Raw genomic sequence first — 17,010 nt, 5'->3', positions numbered from 1 at the left:
GTGTCTTCTATGATTTAGAATAGCTAAAACACCTACATCATTTAAGCTTCTCTATCTCAAATTATTTTGTATTCAAGAAAGCTTAGAATTATAATTATTGCATTTTAAAAAAATTATGTAAGGCTTTGTATCACAATTATTAAAAATATCCAAATGAGCTATCCACATTTTTTCTTTATTATAATACTATTATGTTCCAATGTTAAACAAGGAATATGTGTTCAGTTTCACTGCAGTTACAGCATTTTATGGTCTAAAAATTCTACCAAAATAATGGTATAATTCAATAATAGTAGAAATACATAACCTATCCTGGGGGGGGGAGAGAGAAAGAAAGGGGAGGGAGAGGGAGAGAGGAGGAGAAATGTAAGCAAGAGGCTGTCACTAGAACAAAAATGATGTAAGCTTCTAAAAATAGAACTGGAGATACAGAGGGAACAATAAAAAAGGACCATAGATTCAATTTCCCTCTAGGCATTGTAAGCTCCTTTTCTTCTCACAGGTAATATACTATATATTTAAAAAGTCTTTTCTTATTTAGAGTATTTGACATTTATAGCTGCATAAATTCCATCTGATTTACTTCATTCACTGTAGATTCATGTATTAACCATATCCAGATGCCATATGAACAAACAAGTCATTTCTTACATTACTTACACCTTTTTGTAAGTAACATTGGATTTCTCTTTAGAATGTTACTGAAAATTAAAATTATTTAATCAATTTTAAATTAATAACCTGCAGGTTCAAAGGCTTATTTCAGCAGAACACAGCCAAAGGAATTAAAATTGCAAAAGTATAAAAATATATACAGAATAAAAGCATACGGGCAGCAATGTTCCGTCTAAGTTGCATGCATACTGTTTGTGGCCCTCACATGCCCAGTCATGAGACACAGTTCCCTGTTAAATGTCAAAGATGATGCATTAGCACATCTAGGAGGGAGGGAGGGAGGGAGGGAGGGAGGGAGGGAGGGAGGGAGGGAGGGAGGGAGGGAGGAAGGAAGGAAGGAAGGAAGGAAGGAAGGAAGGAAGGAAGGAAGGAAGGAAGGAAGGAAGGCTGGCTGGCTGGCTGGCTTTCATCCAGGAAATAGGTTGAAGCCCAAATCTCCTGGGCTGGAGCCCAGGAGATTTGGGCTTCAACCTATTTCCTGGATGAAAGAGATTAAAAGAGATTAAAACTGAGCAGCAGCAACAAAGAAAGGGGGAAGCAAAAAAGAAAGCAAAGGAAAAAGGAAGAGGAGGCTTCTCATCCAGATTAAGCCAAAGCCCAGAAATCTTCTGCCAGGCTACACACCAAAGGAATTCCCACTGAATGATAGCAGGGAAGAAAAAACAGAACAAAGGAAACAAAACAACGGGAAAGAGAAGACAAAGCAAAGGAGAGAACAAGATACAACTTCTCAATTTTTAAAAAAGAATTTGAAAGCTTATAAAGTATGTTACATACTATTTTTCAAAAATATAGTTCTCTTGGGCCAAATTTGCCCAAACCAACTCAACTGCTGCTTAAAGATATGACTTGAGCATCTGCTTCCCTGATTTAGAGTGAACACTGATTAACTTTTGCTTTTATCCAGGCAAATTTATTAGAAGAAAAAATCCTTCCATTCCCACCATCCAGTCAGAGCTGAAGAAGCTTCTTGGATGAGAAGCAAAATGTCTTTAAAGAAAAAACAAGAAAATCCAGTTGCCTTGTGAAAAAGCACATTTGGGACAACCATGACCAGGATGACTGAGAATCTCAATAGACTTTTAGTCATGAACATTGGGATAAACACTCTTCAAATGGTGTGAGGGTATATATGGATTTCCAGAAAAAAATGCTGAAACCATTTGCACTACTCAGCTGACCCTGGGACACAGATAAATCTCCAAGTGCCTCAATGACTCTTTAAAAGAATGCAAATGACCAGCTGTTCTGCAAGGAATATAAATCCTTCCATTCCCCAACATCTAGTCAGAGCTGAAGAAGCTTCTTGGATGAGAAGTGAAACAGCTTCAAAGAAAAAAACAAGAAAGTCCAGCTGCCTCTTGAAAAAGCACCTTTGAGACAACCATGACCTGGATGACTGAGAATCTACACAGACTAGAAGAAAAATTATTAGCATATACCAATTTCATATTTTTTCCCTAAATTTGAATGAAGAAAAGTCTACATTTCCTTTTGAAACACTGCCAATCTCAAACCTCTGAGCAAGATTTAGCTAGTGAAAGAAACTAAATCTCCTGGGTATAAATGTTACTTTTATCATATATTTTTTAAAATTAAAAAAATATTATATGACTATCCTTCAAATATCATATAGATATGGAATATTTAAACTGTAATGGAAGTATCATCTAACATATCATTTATAACAGATTCTTTTTTTAAAATATCACCAAGAATTCTACACAAAACACAACACAAAATTTTGCTGCTTGGAAGATGGCATAAAAACTCATGTCTGTAGAAGGAGAAAATTATAACAAGCTTCCCAGTGCCCAAAAAGGCAAAATAATAAAATAAATCATGTTGCATATAAAGTTCCATACCAAAGGAGCAATGTCCAATAGTTTTCACTGAACCTGGGCAACCATTTTCATTATATGGTACTTTACTGTATTCTCTACCCATGTAGATAGAATGACAATAGTTGGGCCTTGAAAAAAAGCACTCCAATACTTGGATAGAGCTGGAGCCTTCTGTAACAGGCTGGTTGGGTGCACAGAAATTACATTTCCATCCTTTGATAGTCTAAATTAGCATTTGCTAGATCAATTTGCAGTTCTACATCTGTGATACATTATAAGAAGCCCTTTTACAGGGCATAATTCCAAGAAACTCTGATGACAGTCCATATGACAGGGTGTTTTGTTTTTGTATGAACTATCTTTTGCCTAGCTGATTGGAAATTATTAGATAAAATTAGTGGATACGGTTTTAAGCCAGTACTTGTGAACAGAGTGTTTATCATATGTTTTTAAAAATGTGATTTCTTTTTTTTTAGACATTCATCATGCTATCTTAGTATAAGACAATTCATCACACAGTGTTTTGTGCATGACATAAAGAGTTTCAATTGAGCTGCTATCTATTTGTGTCATGAAAATGTTCCATGTGGTGTGGAAGCAATTATTTTATTAGGGCAATGCAGCACTTTGCAATCAAAGAGGAAAAGATGCGTCAAATTTTGTAAAGCTAGTCATAAAGCATGTTGGCCATTCCTGAAAGAAGCAATGTCTTTATTCCAGAATGCCATGATTCCAGAAACAAGTATATTTGATTTAAAGTGCTCCTTACAATTGCTACTGGGCATCCCCTTACTGTTCTGCCCCAGCTACCGATCCCAAAGAATGTAGCACACACAAACTCCAAACAAAACTCAGTTTACTTCAGAACACAGTCTTTTGCAAATGCAAGCTGTTAATAAAACGTTCTTAACAACCTGCCAGAAATTCCACAGATAAGATAGTCTTACTAGAGTTGGCAGAAAGCCCAGAAGCCAGGTTTGCAGAGAAAATTCAAACTCAATGATCAGCGAACGAACGAACACACATTGTTTCCTGCAGGTTTTTACAAGCTGTGTGCAAACTTAAATAGGCTAAGGGAGTGGCCAATTAGCCCCAAGCCTTACTCTCAAGGAGACCTCCTCCTGAGTAACCATTCCTGCCTTTTGGCAGCTCTGCGTGCTCGTGCATTGAGAAGAGGCTCCTCTCCACTTCATCCTCTTCACTTAAAGGAGCCTCTGGAGGTTCTGAAGGCCCTGGCTGAATCCCTGCCTCTGGCACATCTTCTTCAGCCTCCTCGCTGTCCGACTCGAGCACCGACTACACAGGCTGCTGGCGCAACACCACACCAGCCTCCTCGTCGTTGGGATCAGCAACAATCCGTGCAGGCTGCTGGCGGGCCACAACACTTACATATATAAATATGAGCCATGCAAATCTTGCATAGCTCTATTATATTATGTAAACTTTTAATGGGAACAAACATGCACAGAAGCTGATTTAAAGAGGGTCTCCGTGAGAAAGACAAATTCAAGCCAGGCCATGTTTTCAAGTACATTTCATTCCTTAGGCAACTGTATCAGTTTAACATGACATCAGTTCCATGTCCACATAAAGACACCATACAATTAGAATTGGTGCTCAAGTGCATAATAGAAATAATATGGAAACAAAGGCAGGATGAAACTATGGCTAGATGACATGTTCACAAAACGAGGCTACGCATATGATTCATAAATGGCAGAACATTTGATTTTCAGTCCTATTTCTTAGACCTAGAAATATTTTATTTCCAGTAGTTACTAGGCTAGAGTAAACTAGATATATAATTCCAGACATGATTACATTCAAATTAAAATCAAGATGCTTTGAGAAATGTATGCCAGATTATGCACATTACTTTTTCACTTCTGTATATCAAATTTCCCCTATTTCTTTCAGTTTTGATATTATAAGATTGCGAAGTCCGAATAGGAGAAACGAACATCCTTCCTCAACTTTGAAAATATAGTACATTCTAAGATAGGTCAGCATCTGTTTCTGATAACTGGAACACAGCCCATTGTGAAATTATTAAATCATTTAAGATAAAATTAATACTGTCTTTTCTGAGAAAAAATTAACTTTAAACTGAATAATTCATGGTATATTCCAATATTGATATCTATTTTACCATGAATCAAAAAAATTCTTATTTCAGTGACCTACATAATATTCTGAAAACTTGATATATTAGGTCTTCACCACTGAATGATTTGCCATTACTGATTACTTTCTGACAAAACCATCACAAATTAGTCCTACTCTCTCCATATAACTTTAATCATGATAATTAGCATGTAAAAACTACACAATCAAAATAATTTTTAAAAACAAAAGGAAATAAATTATTCAATTTCTTTAAGAAAAAGTTATTTTTTATTCCAAAATATAGGGTTTTTTATCTAAAACTTAATGCACTGTTTTCAACAAAAACATAAAGCATATTTCATTTTAATACTTATGTCTCTGATATCAGGCATTTGATTCAAATAGACATCAACAATTCCTAACAGGAAAACACAGCAGATTGATTTGCCTGAGTAGAATGCTGATTGGAAAATTCAGAAACATTTTAGAATATTTAATTAATTAATATGTTTTCCAGAGTATATTATTGAACTGTCTCAAGCTCCATATTGAGAATGGAAATGCTTTTTGCATGTTATGCACTGAACACAACAAACATACACTCTTCTGTTTAAACAGAAGAGAATGCACCTCAGGGTTCCACTGTAGAGGGATTGGTGCTCTACATTGGTGTGTATGTGTGTGTGTTTGGTTGGTTGCTTGCAGACATTTCATTATAAAACCAGGTAATATGATGTTACTTCATCTGGACAATGAAGCAAGCAAACAACCAAGCTCAGACAGTCCAAGGCCTCCATATATAATGGTTTGACTAACAATCTGGACAATATAGCAATAAAGATGTTCCATTTTTTCCCCAATATATTTGAATCAATGCGATTGAATTTGCTCTCTCAAGGAATGTGAATATGCATTAAGAATGTAGAAAGTTTCTTAATGAGGCAATGAACTAAAATATATTTGAGTAGCAATAGTCACATATTAAAATAGATGAAATCACGATACCTCCGATAGTAAAAAGGGTGCATGCCATTGCTCTTTAATGACTAATTTAAGTGTGATCCAGCCTTGTCTCTTCTGTTCTAGTAACAAATACCCAACTTCTTTAAAATTATTTCATGTTACATATTTCTTCCAGAAATAAACTACTAAAAGGAAAGAGAATTTCTTATTAACTTGTCAATGAGATGCCTATTCTTAAACTGTTTTTTTTTAAATATCTGATATGTTGCTTTTGAATCAGTAATCTGGCATTCAGCTAGAAAAGCAGCTTCCTGTAAACAGATGACAACATCAGTTAACACCACAACGACAGACAGGACTATCAGCTCTCCACATATGATGTTAAACCATTAAGAATGTTTTGTTTTTTTTTAATTGAAGGGCTCTGCCCACTCTGCTAATAAATAGAAAATACTCAACCACATAATTTTGCAGCATTCCCATGCAATGTTTTGTTATATATAAGTCAAAACAAACACTTTTTTTTCCTTATAAGCACTTAGGTAACAATAATTGAAATTTTTAGAGATAGCAGTAACCATTATTATGCTGCTTGGGAAATTACTTCATAACAGTTACCGTATTTTTGGGAGTATAAGATGCACCTTTTCCCCCCAAAAAGAGGCTGAAAATTTGGGTGCGTCTTATACTCCGAATGTAGCTTTTTTGAAGCTTTTTTTTCAACCCTAACGAGGCGGTAAACAAGTGAAGCGATCTCCCCGTGCTTTGCCTACTTTTCTCATTGGTGCTTCCTCTCAGCTGTGCCTTAGAAACTGTTTTTTATTACCAAGCAGGAGATAAAAAACCAGCAAACTAATGTGCTGAAGCTGACCAGACTAAGGACGCTAGCCAGATGAATACCTGGTAGGCAGATTTTTTTTCCCTATTTTCCTCTCCAAAAACTAAGCTGCGTCTTATACTCCGGTGCATCTTATACTCCGAAAAATACAGTATATCTTTCTTTTGTAAACAAATTTGAAAGTCATTTTAATGCAACATTATCACAAACCACAAACAAAAGCCCGAATTGGTATACAACTGGTATAATACTGAAGTCCTTTTAATTACATGTTGAGCTCAGGTGAGATGAGCAAGAACATGACACAAAAAAAAATTTGGAAGGAAAACAAAAAGAACATTATTTTTCCTTTCTCAGGTTTTTCTCAAAAATAGATGGTGGGTTAAAAACTGCTATTTTTTTAACAATAAAGTTGAGAATAGGTCAACTGAAATGAAGAAAATTGAAATAAATTACCCATGAAACAGCAATTACTAAATTATCGTAAGAGCATACATTCAATAGCATTATTGCATATTATAAGAAATCACCTTTCTTAAAAATGATTATATATGTCTTAAAACTGACAGTAACACAAAGATTATGCACTATGCCATTTCTCCACATCATTCATAATTTTATACATCTTTATCACACTTTAACTTTGCTTCATGTTTGCTTTCTTACTTTCTTTCTCTCTTTCTCTTCCCTCCTCCTCCTCTCTTTTTATAAACAAAATACTGTAACCACTTGTAACTTTTCTTCTAGGAATACTTTCTATTTACTTTCACAATCCTTCACTTACAATCCTGCAATGCTATTAAAATTAAATGTATTTGGGTAAGTTAACCAAGAAAGGAAATCTTACATAAATTTAATTTATAAGTACTAATATAAAACAGGAGAAAAAGAACAACCAACATAGCACTCATAACTTCTTTTATTATAATCTAAATTATAAAAATATCTGAATAACAGATGATGGAATATTTCATCTAATGTGATCTTAAATTAACCTCAGCTATATAGTCTAAAGAAACTTTACCTAACCAAGCAGGTTTAATAGAGTTTAGTACTGCAAGTCACTGGGAATTTGGTTAATATCAGTTCCAACATATCTGGAAGAAATGAGTTTTTATTTATTTGCTTAATAGTATTTATATTCCACCCCAATGTGCAAGAACTCTGGGAAGCCTGAGAAAAACATATTTATATCCTTTCAGTTCCTTTGATCTTTGAACAAAGTTGAAATTTAAGGGCTTGAAACCAGAAAGCAGTTTTAAATACAACAAGATAATTTTCAAAATTGTTTTTGCCTGTATGGTGGATGTGCCCTTTATTAGAATATGTATGGTATCTAATAAAGGAAGGACGTTTCTGGGATAAACTCTAAAATCCTGGAATTCTCTTGCAGTGATTGAACAATCCATATGTTTCTTAATTTGTGTATTTTGAAATCTTCTCCCTTTTAGAAGCTGGAATACTGCAAAGCAAAGAACCGATAACCAGCAACATCCTACTTCCAAAAATCCCTTTAGGTTTTAAAGTAGCCCTATGGCTTCTCTTTAGAAAAGGATTGGCAGCTTAAACTCAGCGTTTTGTTTGAAAATATCTTTTTTGTAAACAAGCAAGCTGTACCAGCAGAGCAAGCTGTATCAGCAGATACCTTAAAACAAGGTGCATTCATGAAGAAATATTCTATGCATTATAGGGATAAAAATGCACATTAAAAAGTACCGCCCCCTTATGAAATGTTCTTCTTGAAACATGAACAATCAGCAAACTTCTAATATCTGCAACAAAGACTAAAAGCAAGTGCTTTCTTTCTATAAATCTATATCTTTCTATTCTATAAATCAATCCCTAGAACAACTTGAGAATTCATCTCAGTTCAAGAAAGTGGGGAGGGATGGCTTGGAAGAGAAGGCAGTTTCAATCTCTCGTCTGTCGTAGTATACGGGGAATTCTTGGTTTTTTAAATCAGTTTTAACATTTTGTTAATTGTGTTTATAAAGATTTGTCTAATTTCATTCCTGATCAATCTGAGCAATTTTAAAATTAGCTTTTGGGTCTCTAAGTTAGGCTGATGGAAGGTAAACAATCGTGGAAGTTCATTACAATTTGATTTGTCAGAAGTTATTGTTTTTCTATGATGCTGAAGACATTACAAACTAGGACGAAAAGAAATACACTATTAAATTGAAATTATAGCTCATTTGACACAAACAAATGACTTACCGTGCTCAGCATGAATTTTCTTCATGGTAGCTAAAGTTCCACAAAATATTTCTAAACACATTTTAATGTAAAAGCTCTCATTGTCCAAAAGTACTAAATTGCCGCAATGTTGATCTTTAGAGTTTATAGAGCATTAGAATGAATCCAAGAGACCTACAGCTGGTTTGAAGTGTTAACTAACATTCTATGATTCCAATTTTATAAAATCCATTTTGTAATTGTATGTATCTCTTCATTTCTTCCAACAGAAAATCAAACACAGAGAACGATGAATACAGGTGGGTAAATAATTAACAGTAGAGGAAATACACTCACGGAAAGGTAGCTACTAACATCCACATTATCTGTAATGGTCTGACGTTCTCCCCTCTGATTAATCTTCCGAAACCTCCGGCGAGATTGTCGAAGAGGCACTTCCCTCTGCAAGATATTGTCTTCATTCTCTTTTGAATTATCTACCTGGAACACATGTTCAGGATCCTGATTAAACATCCAGTTCTTCCATATCACTGAAAGTCTATGTAAGTTTAAAAAATTCATGAAGACAGGCTCAGCATGAGTTAATACTGTGACTGTCTCATAAGAAATCTACACAAGTTCCTGAAACTAAAGCAACACTTCTTCAATTACTCACTACAATGAGCTGAGAGGCCACAATTTCCTTCCGGGAAGCAGTGTTGTTTAAAAAGAAAAGAAAAACCTAAGTAACACTACGTATCTATAAAAGCTGTTCACTGTATTTGAACAGTTTTATATACTTAAAATGGCTACCTAGACAAAAATAAACTGTACTATTATGACAGTTATTATTGTTTGCTACAAAGTTTTATCTGTAAACCACATATGTCGAAATAAAAAATTATCAGATTCACTTCATATAAAGCTTGAGTGCTGCCTCTAGTTTGTTTCATGACATACAAATCATAAAAGTTTTGAACTAAATTTGAGCAATGTTGATAACTTGTTCTTTTTCATGTTCATTTATGCTATAAAAAGAAAGTCTACATTCACATTTCCTTTGGAACTCTCAGCCGGAAAGAGCAGAGACAAACACATATATACAAAGAACAAAAGGAGACATGAGATAATTCAAATATGTGTAAGAAATATGCAGCAAAATATATATACATATATATTTCAAAACAAGCTTTCCTTCAATTTTCTGTAATATGAAGATTTAAAAGGCCAAAAGTAAATATATTTGTATAATTATTTCCAAAATAGGGAAAAATCCTTTCATTGCCTAGTCTTTCACCCAGGAATTTAATGAGAGTTCTGTGTTTTGTTGCAATTACTACCGTATTTTCCGGCGTATAAGACGACTTTTTAACACATGAAAATCTTCTCAAAAGTCGGGGGTCGTCTTATACGCCGGGTGTCGTTCTCCTGTAACCAGGCAGACCAGCCCGAAAGGCTCTGACGAGCCTTAAATGGCTCTGGCGATCCCAGCTCTGGCGATCCCAGCTCTGACAATCCCAGCTGAGTTCCCTGCAACTCAGCTGGGATCGCCAGAAACCACGTGAAAGGAAAAAAGTTTTTTCCCTTTTACTCTGTGGATCCCAGCTCTGAGGATCCCAGCTGAGTTCCCTGCAACTCAGCTGGGATCGCCAGAAACCACGTAAAAGGGAAAAAGTTTTTTACCTTTTACTCTGAGGATCCCAGCTCTGACGATCCCAGCTGAGTTCCCTGCAACTCAGCTGGGATGGCCAGAGCCATGTAAAAGGGAAAAAGTTTTCCCCCTCCAGCTTGCTTACCTCAGCTGCTAGTCGCAACGCTTGCCTTGCTTTGCTTGCCTGAATCTATTCAGGCAAGCAAGCAACTCCCTGCCTGCAATCAAGCAAGGAGTTAGTTGTGGACTTCAACTCCCAGAATTCCTCAGCCAGCAAAGCAAAGCTGGCTGAGGAATTCTGGGAGTTGAAGTCTACAAGTCTTAAAGTTGCCAAAGTTGGAGACCCCTGTTCTATTGGGTAAGTTTTTTTCCTCTTTGGGAGCTTTAAAAAAAATAGTCAATTGGGGTTTTTTTAGTTGTTCTTTTTTAGACCTAGCCATTTAAAGTTTAGGAAGTTTTAAATTTAGCTTTCATATAAAAATAAAAATAAAATAAAATAAAATAATATTTGTGCAGCTTTCTGAGATTTAGTGTGTTTCTGTAGTGTTTCACTCCAACTACACAAACACACAAAATCTCACAAAGCTGTATGTGGAATTTGGTGTGTGTAAAGTGTGAAAGTTGGTTTTTTGGACTTTTTGTGGCTGTGTGAGGTTCCTGCTTGTTGCAGGGGCCATTTTGGGTCTAGCACAGCTGCTTTTACATTGTGGGTGAGCCAGTTGTGTTGTGTTGTGTGTGTTTAGAGTGTGAAAGTTTTTTGGGGGGGCTTTTTGTGGCTGTGTGAGGTTCCTGCTTGTTACAGGGGCCATTTTGGGTCTAGCACAGCTGCTTTTACATTGTAGGTGAGCCAGTTGATGTTTTTTAATTTTTATTTGGTGTGCATTGGAAGAGGGGCAGTCTTATATGGCGAGTATAGCCCAAACCCTATATTTTAACAGAAAAAGTTGGGGGTCGTCTTATACGCCCAGTCGTCTTATACGCCGGAAAATACGGTATATGATTTAATTTTTAAATCATATAGTAATTATTAGATAGCCATGAACTTAGCATATGCAGAAACAACTGATTTCAAACAGTGAATTAAACAGACACTTAAATGACTTCCACTAAGTTAATGAATCTTAAAAATGCAAATCTTTGAAAAAGACTGAATAAAACATAATAGTTATTTCAGGAATGATCCATTTATGACAACAGCAATGTATTTATCCATTTATCAGAGAATATACACTGACACTACAATATTCAAGTGCTTTCTCCAGAAGTTTATAAATATAAATAATATCTATTAATTATGTAAATTATTTAAGCAAATCATATTCTTACTTACTTCATTAAAAAATAAAGCATACTTTTAATCCATCAAATTACTCATTGTTTTATTTAGTTCTAAATACCATTGCAGATGTGCCTATAGTTATCTTCAGACTAGTTTTCATGCTACACAACATGCTGTCATAATGTAATGCAACCAATCCTGGTTGCTACAACAGAGCCCAGAATTCAAAAATAAATATAACATATAAATAAGGTTGCAAAATACAGCTTACTGTACTTGACACATCATACATTGTTGATCCTTTTACAAAACCTTTGACAAGGGGTAGCTGGGCAATTATCAAAGATACTATCAGAACTATAATTCTGTTTCAGAAGTTTCCAAAGAAGATTGAACTACATGAGTCAGGAAATCGCTTCTAACTCTGATTCTACGCTTAGTGAACACTGAAAATGTAGTAATTCCCCATTAATAATACCTTGCCTGGCAGGGAAACCCCCAATGTAAAAAAAAACTCCCCATGAAATAACTCATAAAATCTTCCAGCAAATTCTCAAGTTGCACGTGTATGTGTATTTGTTCTTTTATGGTATATAGCATTTACCATACAATCACTTTCCAATTTTCATACTATCAAAACAACCTTGTAACACAATGAAAAACGCAAACACACACTTGAAAATTGATCTGCAATGTTTTCATTCCATGTTTCTTTCATTCATGTCTTCAATAGTATATTTGTATTTCATACACTCTTCTATCTTCTACATCAGCTCTTCCTTAAGTGCTTATTTACTTATGAGATAAGTAAATATTAGATATTCCATCTTTCATTCAGGAGCAAAACGTAACATACAGGCAGAACTGCCTTTCTCTGAGAGTAGCTACCCATCCTACCTAATAGGATAGGATAGGACACTCCCATGAAATCTTGCCATCTAGTGGAAGTAGAAGCGTTATGGAACATCTTCATCCCAGTGTTTTTTTTTTTCCCACCCTGGTGCTAGCACAGAATAGGGATATCTAAAGCTGGTTGTTGGGAATTTCAAAGGGATGGTTGAGATGTTGGGTTTGTTGTTTTTGATTTTATAGTTATTTATTTTATTGTTGTGGGGCATCCAGAGTTGTGTTTAAGTTGGGCAGCCATGCAAATGTTTAATTAATTAATTAAAAACTTAGCACTATTTCTACATATATAGAGGTGCTTAAAAGTTTATGAACCCTTTTGAATGTTCAATATTTCTGCATAAATATGACCTAAAACTAGTTAAAGACAACCTACTTAAATGAATAAGTAAAAACATTATACTTGTTCATTTATTTATTGAGGGAAATGATCCAAAGCTACATGTCACAGAAGTACATGAACCTTTTAAGATTTTCAGTTCATTTGAATGGGAAATTAAGGTGTTTCAATAAGGGGATGATAACCAGATGTGAGTATGGAAGATCCTGACTTAATTAAGAATAGAATTTTGTATTCTATTCATCAAAGTCTGACCTTCACAATGCAAGTCTATTGTAATGAGTCATGACTCAAATAAAGGAGTTATCTGAGAAAATCTCTGAAAAACTATGACTGATACTCTGCAGGCTGGGAAAGATTACAAAAGTATTGTGTTTTTAAAATAAATTTATTAAAGATTTTTAAAATAATAAAGAATAAGACAAAATAAGACAGAGAAGAAAAAGGGAAAGTGCAGAAAAATAGAAAATAAACATGTACACAAAAATATATTTAAGTGACTCCCAATCTTCTCAGCAAAAGACTTAACATCATTCCTCCTCCTCTTTGACATTACATTACATAGAATATTTCTTCCCAGATTCAATGCTTTTTTGATCGATAGATACAAAAATCATTAACTGTGTTCTATCCATTTTCAACAAAAAGTCCATAAAATGTTTTCAGTATTTTGTAAATGTGCTTATTGCCTTATCCCTGATCAAACAGGTCAATTTTGTATTCTTTTCTATTCTGTAGTATTCTGCGACTATTGTTTGTTAATTTGACATTAAAATGCTGTTGTAGAAACTGATCACTAACCATATTTTCTTCCTCCTATCTTAAAAAAAATTCTTAAGGCTTAATTTAATTTAATTTAATATTTAAATTTATATACCACCCTTCTCCCGAAGGACTCAGGGCGGTGAACAGCCATAGGTAAAAAACATGTTCTTCTAAAGACAGCCGTGCATCCAGGAGGACACCCAAGTTGCAAGCCCTCTCCGTGGGGGCCAGCGACTCGCACCCAATAGTCAGAGATGGCACCAACTGACTATATCGGGATGCTGGGAGCCACAGCCACTCGGTCTTGGATGGGTTGAGCTTGAGCCTGTTTCTCCCCATCCAGATCCGCACGGCCGCCAGACACCAGGACATCACGTCAAGGGCATCATTGGGGTTGTCCGGGGTGGAGATGTACAGCTGAGTGTCATCAGCGTACTGATGGTAGTTCACCCCAAAACCACAGATGATCTCACCCAGTGGCTTCACATAAATGTTGAACAGAAGGGGCAAGAGGACCGACCCCTATGGCACCCCGCATACAAGGCGCCTCAGGGTCGACCTCTGGCCCCCCGTCAACACAAACTGCGACCGGTCAGAGAGGAAGGAGAATCACCGCAGCACGGTGCCCCCCACCCCTAACCCCTCCAACCAGCGCAGCATGATACCATGGTCGATGGTATCAAAAGCCGCTGAGAGGTCTAATAGGACCAAGTCAGAGGAACAACCCCTGTCCCGAGCCCTCCAGAGATCATCAACCAATGCGACCAATGCCATTTCCATGCTGTACCTAGGTCTGAAGCCCGACTGGAACGGATCCAGATAAACCGCTTCATCCAGGTACTGGGGGAACTGTCACGCCACCACACTCTCAACAACCTTCGCCACGAAGCGGAGGTTGGAGACAGGACGATAATTTGCTAAAGCAGCCGGGTCCAGGGAGGGCTTCTTGAGGAGGGGCCTCACCACCGCCTCTTTCATGGCGGCGGGAAAGCATCCCTCTCTCAAAGAAGGGTTGATAATCCTCTGGAGCCAGCCTCATGTAATCTCCCGGGAAGCCAGCACCAGCCAGGAGGGACACAGGTCCAATAAACATGTGGCCGCGCTAAGTCTACCCAGAATCCTGTCCACGTCTTCGGGGGTCACCAGGTCAAATTTCTCCCAGATAACACTCTCAAGACCTGCCTCCATCACCCCACCTGCATCTACCCAGTCAGAGTCCAAGCCTTCCCGAATCTGAGCGATTTTGTCATGCAGATACTGAACAAAATTCTCAGCCCTGCCCTCCAAGGGGTCCTCCCGCGCTCCCGGATGGAGCAGGGAGCGGGTCACCCTTAACAGGGCAGCCAGGCGGTTATCCGCAGACGCGATAAGAGCGGAAAAATAGTTAAACTTTGCTGCTTTTATCGCCACTAGGTAGGTCTTAATATGAGACCTCACCAGTGTTCGGTGGATTCGGAAAGGCTGGCCCTCCAATCGCTCTCCAGGCGTCCTTTCCGGCGCTTCATCTCCCTCAGCTCCTCGGAGAACCAGGGAGCTAAGTGAGATCGGCGCCGGGTCAAAGGCCGCAAAGCTCGGACACGGTCCAAAGCTCCAGTGGCCGCCATATCCCAGGCAGCCACCAGGTCTTCAGTCGAGTTGTGAGCCAGAGCCTCACGACTCGACTGAACACCTATCTCCTTACAAATTTCTCCAATTGTTCTGTAAGTCAAGCAAAACTCTTTCGCAATTATCTGAATCTTTTTCATTGATTTAATATTTGCACTTCCTGTGTTTATTATTTCTATTTTCCAAATTTCCACCTTGACTGTTTCACCTCTCCACTCAGTTGTTCTGCAGATCCTTGTTATTTCTCATCTCCTCTTTGATCTCTTATTTTAGATCTCTTTTAAATGATGCATTCACAAAGACAGTTATTGATTCTGTTATTGCAGCTATAACAATCTTACCAAATTCCTCAAAGACCAAAGATCATTTGAAAGACCCACCCTAATTGATCCAGCAGTTAAAAGTGGCAGCGGATCGAGATTTGTACCTTCAGACTTGCAAGATTCTGTTAATGTAATAATAGTAATAAAATAGAACTAGTCATTTCTGGTTTACCTGGGAGGGATGATAGATCTTCTTTAATATTTCAAATGTTATAGTGTTTTGTGTGATTTTAAAAATCTCTAATCAAAATCAAAGGCAGGCTTTTTTTTTTTCTTTCTTTTTGCCTACACTTGAGTCCCTCTCTAGTGTCCAACTTAAATCATAAGATCTCTAAACTTTGTCATGACTTACAGTACACAAAATAATTCTGGTTCCCATGAAAAGCTATTTATTTTATTTATATAGTTCATTCCAAAATCTTACATTATTAAGTTTCACACAGTGGTGGGTTTCAAAATTTTTTACTACTGGTTCTGTGGGCGTGGCTTGGTGGGCGTGGCATGGCGTGGCTTGGTGGGCGTGGCTTGGTGAGCATGGCAGGGGAAGGATACTGTAAAATCTCCATTCCCACTCCACTCCAGAGGAAGGTTACTGCAAAATCCCCATTTCCTCCTGATCAGCTGGGACTTGGGAGGCAGAGAATAGATGGGGGTGGGGCCAGGCAGAATTTTTACTACCAGTTCTCTGAACTACTCAAAATTTCCGTTACCGGTTCTCCAGAACTGTTCAGAACCTGCTAAAACCCATCTCTGGTTTCACAGAGAAATGTCAGAGTTCATGTGACCAGCATCAAGACAGTACTAAAAAAATGGTGTAACTGGCAGGGTTGCAAGGAGAAAAGCACTAGTTTCCAAAAACAAACACTGATGCCACATGAGAATGAGTACATGGATAAACAGAAGGCTGCTGGAACAATGTTTTGTGGACAGATACGATAAAAATAGTACTTTTTGGCCTAATTTTTTTTTTTAATTCAATTTGTATGCCGCCCCTCTCCGAAGACTCAGGGTGGCTCACAATGCATTTAAAATCATTATAAAAAACATTTAAAAATTAAAAACATTAAAAACATTAAAACTCATTCACACCATTCATGGCCGGATCTCGCCAAATCGCAGGAGAGAGATCAACGGCCCCAGGCCTGCCGGAAAAGCCAGGTCTTCACCGCTTTTCAGAAGGCCAATAGGGTGGGGATGGTCCGGACCTCAGGAGGTAACTGGTTCAGAGAGCTGGGGCAGCCACAGAGAAGGCCCTCCCCCACGGGACCACCAGCCGGCATTGTTTAGCTGACGGGACCCAGAAGAGACCAACTCTGTGGGATCTTACCGGTCATTGGGAGTTATGCGGTAGAAGGCGGTCTCGAAGATACCCTGGCCCTGAGCCATGTAGGGCTTTAAAGGTAATAACTAACACCTTGAATTGTGACCGGAGACCAATAGGGAGCCAGTGCAGCTCGTGGAAAATTGGTGTAATATGGGTGTACCGAGGTGCACCCACGACAGCTCACGCAGCTGCGTTCTGGACCAACTGTAGTCTCCG

At 37.4% G+C, this 17,010-nt stretch overlaps 1 protein-coding gene across 10 annotated transcripts in view; it reads right to left on the bottom strand.

Moving 5' to 3' along the window:
* RAPGEF6 (Rap guanine nucleotide exchange factor 6) overlaps positions 1-17,010 on the bottom strand; it is a 167,898-nt gene that overhangs the window by 87,782 nt on the left and 63,106 nt on the right. For 7 of the 10 annotated variants that reach the window (XM_034404229.3, XM_034404246.3, XM_034404234.3 and 4 more), the window contains exon 6: positions 8,959-9,102. In XM_034404229.3, the coding sequence (XP_034260120.1) occupies positions 8,959-9,102 (144 nt within the window). The remainder of the gene's footprint in view (positions 1-8,958; positions 9,103-17,010) is intronic. The other 3 variants (XM_034404239.3, XM_087883656.1, XM_087883657.1) reach the window with 1 other exon arrangement.

This window comes from Pantherophis guttatus, chromosome 2, assembly GCF_059756535.1.
Source record: "Pantherophis guttatus breed Tessera chromosome 2, ASM5975653v1, whole genome shotgun sequence".
In the NCBI taxonomy this organism is placed as follows: domain Eukaryota; kingdom Metazoa; phylum Chordata; class Lepidosauria; order Squamata; family Colubridae; genus Pantherophis; species Pantherophis guttatus.
This window is presented reverse-complemented; position numbering and strand designations above follow the sequence as displayed.